Source organism: Pteropus vampyrus, unplaced genomic scaffold (assembly GCF_000151845.1).
Source record: "Pteropus vampyrus isolate Shadow unplaced genomic scaffold, Pvam_2.0 Scaffold1, whole genome shotgun sequence".
Classification (NCBI taxonomy): Eukaryota; Metazoa; Chordata; class Mammalia; order Chiroptera; family Pteropodidae; genus Pteropus; species Pteropus vampyrus.
In genome coordinates, this window is record NW_011888782.1 from 21,080,403 (window position 1) to 21,093,697 (window position 13,295).

Here is a 13,295-nt window from a genome sequence, read left to right on the forward strand (position 1 = left end):
CACACACACACACACACACACACACACACACACACACACACACACACACACACACACACTGGCCCTAGGGAGCCAGAGCCAACAGGCTCAAGAGAAGGAAAGGAGAGGGCAAGGGAGGGGGCAGTCAGAATTCCACTCCTGTGCTGGGAGCATCCTGGAGATAACTGGAAGCCATGGTCCTGGCAGCACCAACACTCCCCTCCCCCAGCTGACACTGTCCCTGTCCCACAGCCTGACTAAGAGAGCCGAAGCTGGCCTCTGGGACCACAGGAAGGCAGGAGGCCATGGAACTAAGCCCGAAACCTCAGATCAAATTCCACACATGGGGAGAAGCTGCTCTTCACAGCCAGACCCGCTGAGCACAGGCCCAGAGGAAGCAGCCATGACGGCCCAACGAAGCTGAGAGCCGGTCCTCACCGACTGACCGAAAGACCTAAGGAGAAGCCGTCTGAGCCTGGCTCAGGGCACAGGAAACCTGAGAGAGCACTGAGCGGGGGCACTGTTTCTTTTGTCCAGACTCTAGTCCAAAGTGTTAAAAATAACAGGTTGGGAGATAAGATAGTGCTGTCTCTGACACCTGCCATCTTCGGGATGCTTATTTTTAAATCTCAGAATTAGCCCTGGGCCTGGGAGGAGGGGAAGGGGCAGTCGGAGGTCAGGAGACCGCACTCTCCGTCACCAAGATGTTCCACCTTGGTAGTCCTGAAGGGGGACAATGGTCAGGGTGGGGCCAGGGGCACAGGGGTCCTGGCTCTGTCCTAGACTCATGAGGAACTCCCAGCTGGTCTCTCACTCTTGCTGTGCCTCAGTTTCCTTTTATGTACAGCTAGCTGCCCATGACCAGCCAGAGGATGAATGATGGACAACAGCCCCTCTCAAGATCTCCTCCTGGGCTGGGTTGGAGAGAAGGTTGGGAGCTGGTCTCAGCACCTCTCTGCAAGGCTAGCTGTGGGGGCATGGCCTGTCTCCCAGCTCATCCCAGCTCTGCTGTCACAGTCTGGCAGGGGCAGCTGCTCTGAATGAGGCCAGGTGCCATGGACAGTAAGGTCCTGAGGCCTATATAAGTAGGTGCTGCATACCTGTGGGGGAAAGGTGGCAGGGTGCGGGCTCACCTGCTTGCTGGACTCTTCCTCCGTGCCCAGGCTATTCTCTTCATCCTCCTCTTGGTCATCTGTGTCCGACTCAGCCACGGCAATGGGTACACACACAGGCTCGGGATCCCCAGGGGTGCCCTGGCCTGGATGCTTGCTTTCCTCAAATCGGGTCTCCTTGCGAGCTGGAGGTACCTTCTCTGTCTCAGGGGGTGGTGGGGAGCTGGAGGTAGCAATACAGTTGGGCAGCTGGCCGCGGGTGGCAAGGACCACTGGCTTCTGAGGCCGCCGCTGCAGGAGCCCACAGCAGAAGTCCCAGGTGGTTCGCTTGAGAAAACGCAGGCCCCGCTGGATGCGGGCCAAGGCCAGCTGGAGGTTGTTCATTTCCCCGTCCTCGTCAGGGGCTGTGAGGTTGTCTGCGCTGAAGGAGCTGAGCAGCAAAGCCAGGAAGAGGTTCAGGACCTGTGGAGGCAACAGATGAGGCTCACCAGGGCAGGTGCCATGCTGTGGCGCTCCGCCTCGGGTCTATGATGAGGAAACCGGGGCCCGGGGACCCTAAGGACTACCATAGGCAAACAGCTCTCAGCTCGAACCCTGGGACTTGGGTCCTGATCCTAAACCCTCATTCTCTTGAATACAGAGAGTCTGGCTATAAAAAGAAAGACGACCTCTAATACCTCCTCAGATAGTCTGAGTTGAGAGCATACAGTCCCAGGTTTGTTTGTCTTGGTCCAGGTTCAATGGGAGAACCATGCGTCCCTCCAATGTCAAAGCCTGTGGAAGAGGCCTGGCTGCCTTGGGAGTAGTGGGGGGCAGTGGAGGCAGAAGGAGCACAGGGAAGTGGGGTCTAATCTGGGGCCACTGAGGACAAGATAGAATCCCACTGAGAAGCAACCCAGAGCTGTCGGGCTTTCCTGGAGGGAGGGAGGGGCCTCTGCACCTGTTGGTGAAGGAGGGCTAGTGATGTTCCTCTGAGCTCATCTGAAGCCAGCCCATCACTGGGCTCCTGCTATGTAGCACACTCTACCTGTGTCCTCAGGTCTGACTATGCTTTACAGGTGAGAGACGGGAGGACTGAGCAGAGAAGGTGGCAACGGCAGATGGCAGGGAAGAGCCCAGGTGGCAGTCCTCAGACATGTGGGACTAACTGCAGGGTCAGGCTACTGAGCCATGGGAGTGTCTACGCCGTGAGGGGTACTTAGATGGGTGCTGTGTGTGGGACCTGCCCATTGTGCCGCAGGAAGTCAAGGGAGGGGTTCAGGTTTCAGAGGTGCCAGAAGGCAAAGTACTTTACTTAATTTATTAGGGGTTAGGGACTCAGGACCCCTCAGGGCGGTTTGCATAATCCCTCTGCCTTTGGATGGTTTGGACCATTGTTTGTTAAACCATTCAGCAAGTATGAAGCTTTAGCTTTTGTTTAAAAAGAGGAGTTTTGAGTGCTAAGAGGCTGGGTGTGGGTCCATTTCCGTTTCCAGGAGGGTAAATGAAGATGGTGGTGGGCTTGTTCCCACAGGTAGGTCAGGCCGGCTCATGAGCATCAGCAGGCCGACAGGCCAGAGACCAACCTCCCCGCTTTGGGTGGGTGTCTCCTCCACCCAGCCACCCCCAGAAGGGAGTTCATTTGAATGGGGGCCCCTATGGCAGGCAGGGTGGTGTGTAAAGGTGGGCACACAGTTCTCACTGGAAACTCACTCTGAGCCCCTGCTCCGGCTTCTCACAAGCCCCTCAGACACTGTCAGAAGGCTGGGAATGAGAATTCTGATGAAAGCAGTGGGCAAGGTTGGAATGCCAGACCTCAGAAACTTGCCTCTGCTCTAAAGAATAACACACACTCATGTGTGCAGCATGGAAGGGTTAGAAAGCAGGATCTCCCGGATCCTTTCTCTATGGAAAAATGATCACTTTTGACACCCGGCAGCCTTTTTCATGTCGTCACTGGGGGGTGGGTCATGTGATATGAGCCAGAGCTGCTGTCTACACAGACCTCTGGCCTGGCCCCTGCTTCTGGTTGCCCACCCTGGACCCTCCCCCGCAGCCCTCATTCATGCCTGGTCTTACCTCCCCTGACCTCCAGGCGTCTGGGGCCCAGGCTGAGGGCAGAGCAGGGGGGCTCCTGGGCAGCCTTGTCCACCTACACAGGACACTAGGGCCCCCCTTGTCAGCAGCTTTGAAGTTTGGCTTCTTCCAGTGCTTTCCCTGTCAATCATGCTGCTGCTCCCAGCCCTTGCCTGATCATCACTTCCCATTTTAATGGCAATTGCTTCCACCCACGCCAGGCAGCAGCCCAATTCCTGAGGCGGCCAGGGAAGGGGCTGCGTGGGCCGTTAGCTTCCCTCCCCCAGCAGCCTCTAATCTTCTCATCCCCAGACAGATCCACTTGGAAATCACAGGGCTGTGTGTGTGAGGGCAGCTCAGCCTGGCGCTGGACTGAGAGCTCCGTGTACTAGCGTCCTCCTCCTCGAAACACACAGAGTCTGGTAGCCCCGGGGCTGGGCCAGGGGCTGAGTGAGGCTCCACTATGATGGGTGGCCAGTTTGAGGGGATGGAAGAGGGACTGTGAGTCAAGCTGAAGAGCTGGGTTCCATTAGCGTTGTGCACTGAGGACCTGCTTCCTTTCTGGGCTCCACTTGTGGCGCCCGAGGGAGATTCACCCCAACTTGGCCTGGGCCTGCCCCGGCCTGGTTAAAGCACGTGGGAAGAGAAAGCAGGCCATTTTGGGGAAGGGCTCTGGAATTTGGAGCCCACAGTTTTCGCACCACCTAAAACCCCTCTATGAGCCAATGTGAGCTGCCCACGCCTGTGTGGTCTGGTTGAGAGTCAAACCACACAGGGGTAATGTCTGAGCATATTTGGGACATCTGTGCACCCAGGAAGGTGGCTCCATGTCCACAGTGGACACTGACTTTTTCCTGAATCACTGACTTGCCTCGACCTTGTCTCCAAAGGCCCCTTTTTTTGACATTTAGGTTTTGATCTCTCTCAACTCTGGATTTCCTCACACTGTAAAGACACAAGGCAAGATACACTTGTCCTTGACAGATAGGTAGCCATGGGACCAAAGGCCTGGATCCCTCGTGACAGGACCTCAGGAACTCCTACCACAGCTACCTAGGGTGACATAAAGGCTCCCATGGGCACCGCCTCACCTGGACTACCACGTGCTTGCATCTGTGCTTTGCTTATCCTGCTCCTTCCCTCTCTAGCATTACCTGTCTATCAGGTCAGCTCCAAGCCTCCTCTAGGAAGTCTTCCTTGCTTTCCACAGTTGGAGGGAATCAGCACTCAAGGGTTCTTCCTTAATGACTCTGATCATTCTGATCAGCTTGAGAGTTATTTCATGCCTTTTTGAACTCCTCACCTCCCATTCTCTCAAGCTGATGAGCAGTGTCACGGTCACATTTACCTCTGTATACCCAACAGCATCTGGCATAATATTTTGCATGCAATAGGGGCTCAGCAAGTGTTTGTTAAGCTGAATTGAAAAAGCATGTGATAAATCATTGAATGATTAATAACATAATGGGTAGATGAATAAATAAACAATGAATACAAAATGAGTAGATAATAAATAAACAGGCAAATAAGTGAGTGAATAAATGAATAAACAAATGAAGAGTGATATGAATGGATAAATAGGTCAATGAGTGAATGAGTAGATAGGTAGATGGATAAATGACTAGATGGTGGGATTGGTGAATGAATGAATGGATAATGTGGGGTAGATGCACGGAAGTGATGGATGGGTGGCTGGTGGACAGATAAATGGATGAGTGAACAATGAATGGATGGCTGGTAAATGAATAAGTAGATAAGGGTTGATGGATGGATGTCTAGGTGAGCAAGTGGATAAATGGATATGAGGATTGGTAACTGAGTAGATGGATTGATGGAGAGGTGGACAGATGGAGTTGGTGGGTGGGTAATTTATGAGTGGATGCATGGCTGAATAGATAGATGTGTGGAAGAGTAGAGAGACAGAAGAATAAATGGGTAAGTGACTAGATGGATTGATGAAAAGTACATGGAAGGGTAAGTGGGTATGTTGGTGGGTAAATGAATGAATGGATGAAAAGATATATGAAAAGATGGGTAAAAGAGTAGATGAATGGGTAAATAGATGAGAGATTGATGGGTGGATAGGTAGTCTGGTAGATAGATGACTGAGCGAATGAGTAGATGGATGGAAGGAAGGGTAAGTGAATGGACAGATGCATGATTGGGTGGGTGGGTAGCTGATGGATGAATGGATGGGTAGGTGAGGCCATTGGCTAACTTACCACAAGGTTGCCAATGACCATTACAAGCAAGAACACCAGCAGGCACAGTGACTGCCCAGACACCTCCATGCAGTCCCACATGGTCTCTATCCACTCGCCACAGAGGATGCGGAAGATGATGAGAAAGGCATGGAAGAAGTCCATCATGTGCCAGCGGGGCAGCAGGCCTGAGTCGCTGATGCGATGCCTCAGCTCTGAGTAGTTCTTCCCAAAGAGCTGCATGCCCACCACGGCGAAGATGAACACGATGATGGCCAGCACCAGCGTCAGGTTCCCCAGCGCCCCCACTGAATTCCCGATGATCTTGATGAGTGTGTTCAGGGTGGGCCATGATTTGGCCAACTTGAAGACCCGCAGCTGGGGAGGAAGGGGTCCTTGTGAGCTGTGAGCCCCAGATGAGCCGTCAGCCCCAAATGAAGGGCACCTTTATCCCCGTGGCTTCTGCCTGAAACCCCAGAGAGCCCTTGGAGGTCACCGACACCTGTTGCTCTGTTTCTCCAAGAGCACACACTACTGTTTCTGTCCGCAGCCTGAAGACAGCTTCACGGGGCTCCGCTCTGGGAGTCAAGTCAACAGCTCCAGCCTCATCTGCCCCTCTCAGCCCGTCTTTCTGTGTCCACACCAGCCTCCTACTCCCCTTGGTGTCACTTCCAGGAACTTCCCAGTAGAATCCCCTGACATGGTATGTCCTTCCTCAGCAAGACTCTTCTTCAGGCCAGCTCAAACCATGTCTGATTTGGCCAATCACCTCCATATTTCTCTCCTCTTAGTTATCACAGAGAAAGGGAGCCAGTGTTTAACATGTATTGAACACATACTGAGCCAGACCTTATGCTTAGGATAAGTCAACTCATTCAGAACTCTCTATAACCACGTGAGGTTGGCACTATTATTACCTCCTTTGATAGATGAAGAAGCCAACTCTTAAAGGTAGAGTAACTTGTCTAAGTCCCTTGGCTCATGACAGTGCAGTCGTGATTAGAACCCACAGCCTGGCCTTTCTCTATTGCTCCCCCTCCCTATTCTGCCTTCCTAGCCCCTCAGTGAGCCCATCAACAGTGCTCAGAACTCCTTCAAGAAGCCTGCTTTGACCTACCTTTAGCCCCATGTCTGAACTTCTCAGGCATTTTGAGCTTCAAGCACAGTCCACAGACCAGGAGCCCTGGTATCATCTAAGGCCTACTGAACTGTCACCTGCCGTTTAGCAAGGCCTCCAGGTGATGTGTATGTGCATTCAAGTTTCCCAAATGCTCATTCTGAAACCAGCAGGCAAAGCCCCAGATAGGCTGTCAGCGGAACTAGCTCCAGCTATTACCTGACATGCAGCTTTGGGAAAGTGTTTCACCTCTCTGAGTCTTAGTCTCCTCCTCTGTGAAATGGGGATATAGTAATACCAGCCCCACTCCTAGGATCCTGTGAGGTCTAATGGGCTCATGGTGAACCATAAAGGGCTTTGTAAATCATGAGGTATGTCGACTGCTCCCCGGGAAGGGTATCTCCTTCCGCCTTGCCCACCTTGGTGCCTCTCACAACACCAACACTGGATCTGGCACCCAGAAGTACCTAGCAAGGTGAAGGCATGATGGATCATAGTTGCGGGGACTGAGTGGTGACATGGGAGGTGGCTGTGCCTCGATGCCCCAGACCCCCATGCCACCCCCCTGCAGAGGGCCCAGCCAGGTACCAGGCGGAAGGAACGCAGCACCGACAGGTTGCCCATGCGGGACAGGCCCAGCTCCATGAGGCTAAGGATGACAATGATGCTGTCGAAGATGTTCCACCCCTGCTGGAAGTAGTAGTAGGGGTCGAGAGCGATGATCTTGAAGGTCATCTCTGCTGTGAAGATCCCTGTGAAGACCTGGAGAGGGAGCGGGAATCAGAACGACCCTCTGGTCGTCAGGGGCACTCTGCCTCTGCCTCTTGCTCTGGCAAGGTCCCCCTCCTGGGCTGTCAGCTCTGATGGCACCCAGGCTTCCGGTGGGAGCTTGCTTGACTGTGGCCTAGCCCCTTAGGGATACCTCCGACCTGATGCTCCTAGCCCTCTCTGTTGCTCGCTGAACATGGCAGGCTCTGCAGAGACTCACAGTCTCGGAGGCACCTGAGGGCAGGGGAGGCTGAAGTAGGCGGTGACATGACCCAGCCCCAGACTCCTTCCGGCCCGTGTTGCCACAGGACACATCCTCACGCCACACGTGCCAGATACATGCATTTCTACAAACTCATGGCTCACATGGCTCAGGGACTTTGTCTACGCTGTGCCCGCTCCCTCCATGTCCACACACTGAACTCTTATCACCGTAATAATAACCAGCTGCTGTTTCTTGAGGGCTTGACTATGTGCTAAGAGCTGGGCTAGAATGCTTTGCATGTGTCGTTCCTCTTAATTTGTCCAACAACTCAACGAGGAAAGTATCGTTATCCCTATTTTATAGTTAAGGAAACTGAGGCACTGAGAGGTCAAGTAACTGCTCAGGAGTCATGTAGCTAGTAAGGTTGAGAACCAGGAGATAAACTCGGTGCTGTCCTTTAAGATTTAGAGCAACCTTTCTCTTTTCTAGAAACATTCCTGAGGTGGGCAGAGGCTGGGCTTCACCTGGTTCATTGACTCATCAATCTCGAGCTGCCCAGCCGTGGCCAGCAAAGCCTCATGGTCAAGGAGCCCACTGCGCGGTAGGCCAGGCAGCTGTGACCATGGCCAACTACCCCGAGCTGTGCCGATGGCTATGATGGAAGCCTGGTTCTAGGAGGAAGGGATGGAAGGGATATCCTGTGAAGGCGGGAAGTCGGGGCCTGTTCACAAGGCCTTCTGGGGCGGGGGGTGGGGGGTCATCCTGAGGGCAACGAGGAGGCACTGAGGTCTTCTATAGGTGAGGTCTGAGGTTAAAGCGCCAGGCTAAGCCTGGGGACAGTGTCAGGCCTGCAGAGGCTGTGGGAGAGATGAAGGTGAGAGAAGGGGCATGACTGAGGCATCTTGCTGGGGTCCACAGTCAGGAGGGGGGTCACCCTGCCTTTGGCACCCACCCTGAGGGGTCTCTGTGCTGAAGGCAGAGGAGAGGCATCTGTCAGGCATCACAGTAGCAGCCCTTTCCCCCTCTGCTCAGAAGAGCCCCTGAGGTGGTGGGCAGGGCACTGCTGTTGTTCCTGGGGGAGGGAGCACCAGGATAGCAGGCGGGTGGGCACCTCTGCACTGTCACACAGGGCACCACCCACCAGCCCAGCCCTCATGACTGCAGTGGTCTCTTCAGTGCTTGTGCCCAGACAGAACCATTCCTTTCCCAGCTGGGGTCTTAGGGAAGGGAGGGCCTTCAATATCTTCCAGCTTCGGCTCAAATTCCTGGGCTGCCCCAACATGAGAAGAGGCAACCTTGAGTCCTGTTTCCCCAGCACTCAGGCCTGTATCTGGGTTATGTACCCGTAACCGACCCAGCCCCCGCTACTCTTCCAGCCACACTCACCTCCTTGCGGTTCCCTCCTCAGGGCCTTTGCACTTGTTGCTCCCTTTCCCTGGATCAAAACCCGTCCTCCATCCACAGGACTCACTCCCTTCCTGTCTCTGCTTAAAAGCCACGTAATGGATGAGGCTCCCTGACAATTAAAATCCTGGCCCCTCCCACCACACTCTTTAGGCCTCTTGTTTATTTTTCTTTCCCTCACATTCCCCCATCTGACATACTATGTGTATTTGTGAGTCTCCTCCGGGCCAAATGGTAATAACTCCACAGTAAGCAGGACCTTTTCTGTCTTATCGTACCTAGAACAGGGCCAGCCCATTTGTTGAAGAGACATACAGCTCGTTGGGTCTTTGACCTTCAGCCCCCATTGTCCTGTAGTGCCCAGCTTTACTTCCCAGTCTTCCAGGCTTCCCTTACACACCTGGAGCCTTCACCTAGCTGCAATCCCTGCACAGGGCTTTCCGGAGAGGCCACTTCCTCTCACCCCGGCCTTCTGGTCTCCACGAGCACCTGCCCGAGTGGGCCAGCATGGGTGTGTTCCGAAGGCCTATTTGACAGGCTTACAGGTGCTAATACTCATTTTTGGGTTAAGGAGCTCAGGACAGATCTCCTGCCTCACTTTGCCCAGGTTCACAGCTATTTTGGCAGCAGGATGGCAGATATTAGGTGGCACTGGAAATCAGGAGAAAAAGGCAGAGAGAGACGGCAGAGTCTCTTAGGGAGTGAACATCTCTGGGGAAGTGGTAAGGAAAAGAAGAAACAGCATCACAGGGAAGCTCTTTAGAAATGCAGGATCTTTAAGACCCCAGGCCCAAGGAAGCGGAATCTGCATTTTGACTGGATTCCCAGGCAATTTGAAGTTTGAGAAGTGCTATTTTCAAGCGCTGGTTCTCACACTCGGTCCACTTTGCAATCACCTAGGGAGTTTTAAAATTGCTGGTGCTTGGGTCCTACCCTCAGCAATTCCATTTACCTTGGACTGAAGTTCGGCCTGGGTAGCGAGATTTAAAGAAACTTCCTAGGTGGTCCTGAGGTGCTGCTGAGCTTGAGAACCACTGCTTTAGAAGTGCATGATCCTTCTTCCAAAGGATCACCCTGGGCTTTCTAAGGCCATGTGAGCAAAGCCGGGTGGTTTAAGATGTGCAGAGAATGGCAGCCAGACCCGGGTTCCAAAGCAGGGTCTGCTACTGTGTGATCCTGGACCAGTTTCTTCATCTCTCTGAGCCTTGAGTGTCCTCATATGTCAAATGGGGATAATAATAACTCCGTAGGAGGTTTCTAAGAGTTAGAGCTAATGGATGTAAAGTGGGTGCTCCTATGAGAGGGTGATTATTGTTATCATCAGCAGCATTTATTATGACTGTGGAGAGTGGCCGAGAACTCCAGGCCCAGGCAGGAGCTGCTTTCAAATGCAAACAACTCTGCATGATTTATAGGCTCCCTGGGACCTCGCAGACAGAGGCTTCCAGTGTGGGGGACCTGCCTCCTCTGACCCGGGCAGGAAGTCTACTGAATCATGGCGCTAACGGTGGCTTTCCCGGAAGTTGGTGAACTTTTGAGGAACCTTGGCACATGTCTTTAATGGGATCATACTCTCCGCATTGCGAACTTGGTTTTAAAACATAGTACTTGGTGAACATCCTTCCATGCCAATTAAACATGATCTATAGCATCATTTTCTTTTGCTCTCTTTTTTAACCATTGTAGGATATTCTACTGTACAGATGTGCCACAAGTAGTTTAACCATTTCCCTGTGATGGACATTCTTTTTATCCTTATTAAAAACACTGCCATAATAAATAACCTTTGCATATATGTTTTAAAAAAACTTGCCCATTTTTTTTTTCTTAGGATAAATCTCTGGAAATGAAACTGCATTGTCAAAGAATATTTTTAGAGATTCTGACACATGCTGCTACTGTCCATCAGAGACAGTTTTTAACTAATTCCATGTTGTTGCTTATAAATATACTTTATATATTTAGGGTATAATCTCTTTGTCAACTGTATGTATTGCAATAATTTTCCTGGTTTGTCATTTACCTTTATTTATCATTGTATATTTTCTAAAATTACAAAATATTTTAAGCACATAGAAAAGTATAGAATAGTATAATGAGTACCTTTGTATCCACCACTGAACTCTGCCAACTATTAACATTTTGCCATATTTGTTTCAAATCTTGTTTTATTTTTTCTTACAAAATAATAACAAAGACTTAAATAGCAATTACTACATGCTAGGCCATGTACTGGTGCTTTACATCTCATGCTTTAAATCATTTGATCCTCATATAACCCTATGAGATATGTATTGTTGTTATCCCCACTTTACAGATTGGGAAACTGAGATACTATAGAGAAGTTAGCCCAGTGGCACAACTGATGGAGCCTAACATTTGAACTAAGTACTTTAGCTTCTATCATGAAGTCTTAACCCTGCGTCATCACAGGTAACACTGAAGCCACCTGTAGTACTACATTCGTTCAAAGGTGTCACTATCTTGAACGTGATGTTTAAAGTTCCTATGCATGTTTTCACAGTTTTAATGTATATAAAACAATATATCGTATTTTTGCATTGTTTTAAGCTTTATATAATATGGGCCATTTTGTATATGTTATTTTTTTTTGCAAGTTCCTTTTATCCTAAACGTCATTGTTTATGAGATTTATCTATGTTGATACATATATAGGTATTAATTCTAATTGTGTATAGTATTGCGTTGTATGAATACACCACAGTTTATCTATTTTTTTAATGGATGGATAGATAGACATTTATGTTGATTCCAATTTCCCCTATACCTAACGATGCTACAAAGAACTTTCTTCTATAGGTCTCCTTGTACAGACATGTGAGACTTTCTTAAGAATACAGATATCTGAAATCGTTAAGTCATAGGGTATGGACATCTGTGATTTACCTGATATTATACAATTGCTCCCTGAAATGGTTGTACCAAATCCACACTCTTACAAAGTGTGAGTTCCCACTGTTTCGCATCCTTGCCAACATATGGAAGTTTATTTTTGATTTTCTTATGGGTGAGAAATGGTATCTCGATGTTGCTTTCATTTGCATTCCTCTCTGTTTATAACCATCCGAATTTCTTCTTCTGTGATTTACCTGTCATTTCCTTTGTTCATTGTCGTGCTGCGTTTTTTGCCATTGGGTTGTCATTCTTTTCCTTACTGATGTGTAAGCATTTAATATCCGTTCTGGAGTTCATGTCATTTTAGTTAAATACTTTTCATAATATCAATTTCCAGTTTATGGTAGTGATTTCATTAGTTTATCATACCCTTGATTGGACATACATTATAAATTTTAAGATAGGTACATTTGTCAATCTTTTCTTTCATGGTATAAACTCTATATTGTTGAAGAAAGCCTTTCCAACACCAAGATCTTATATTTTTTTCTCCTTTTTTTTTTTCCTAAAAGTGAAAAAATTTTGGTTTATCACATTTAGATGTTGAATCCAATTTCCCACAACTAATAATGAGTATGGTTGAGGGGTAGGGATTTACATTTATTTGCTTTCATATAGATAACCATCCTGTCCAGCATTATTTATTGGGTAGTCTATCATTTTCCTACTGATTTATAGTGCCATCTCTATTATTTATCAAGTCTACAAATATGCATTTCCTATTTCTGAGTTCTCAATTCTATAGCACTGGTCTAATTTTCTATCTTTGCACAAATACTATAATATTTTAATAATTACAGCTTTATAATATAGCTTAATATATGTAGGGTAAGTTCCCCATCTTATTCCTTAATTTAGCTCATAGACTTTATATTTCCATATGAATTTAGGATTACCTTGTCAAGTCCCATGGAAAAAAATGTGTTGGGATTTTGATTGGAAATACATTAAAGATCTAGGTTAATTTCAGAAGGACTGATATCTCTACAATATTGAGACTTTCATCCATAAAAATAGCATATCTCTCCACTAATTTAAGTCTTTTCTCTTTTTCAATAGTTTTATAATTTTACTAATATAAAATTTATAATTTTTTGCTACATTCATTTCTAGATTCCTCATAGTTTTTATTGCTATTTATTTTTAAAAGTTTTAACTTTTCAGAATTGCTCTCTCCATATGATCATGCTGGTAAGGAACAGAATTAATTTTGGTAAATTGAGCCTGTACCTACTGACATTGTTGAATTCTCTTATTAGTTCTAATAATCTTTCTGCAGATTTTCTTGAATTATTTATATAGACTATGACATAATTTGGAAAATATTAGATCTGTTTTCTTTCCTTCTTTCTTCATTATTTCTTCTTACTATGGTGACAAGGACCTCCAGCATAATTTGGACTGGAAGCAGGGAGATGGGCAGAAAGCTAGAGGTTCAGCATTGCAGTGTAGTGCACTGCGTAAGAGCATGGGCTCTAGAGACAAACTGCTTGGATTTGAACCCTGGCTCTACCATTTCCTGGCTGTGTGACCTTGCT

The 13,295-nt window shown here is 48.7% G+C and overlaps 1 protein-coding gene across 1 annotated transcript in view; it reads right to left on the bottom strand.

Annotated features, from left to right (window-relative positions):
• Positions 1-13,295, bottom strand: part of SCN5A (sodium voltage-gated channel alpha subunit 5) — an 80,217-nt gene that overhangs the window by 27,111 nt on the left and 39,811 nt on the right. Inside the window, exons 14-16 of the mRNA XM_011355161.1 lie at positions 7,053-7,226; positions 5,369-5,725; positions 1,113-1,553 (exon numbers count right to left, since the gene is read on the bottom strand). Of these exons, the coding sequence (XP_011353463.1) occupies positions 1,113-1,553; positions 5,369-5,725; positions 7,053-7,226 (972 nt within the window). The remainder of the gene's footprint in view (positions 1-1,112; positions 1,554-5,368; positions 5,726-7,052; positions 7,227-13,295) is intronic.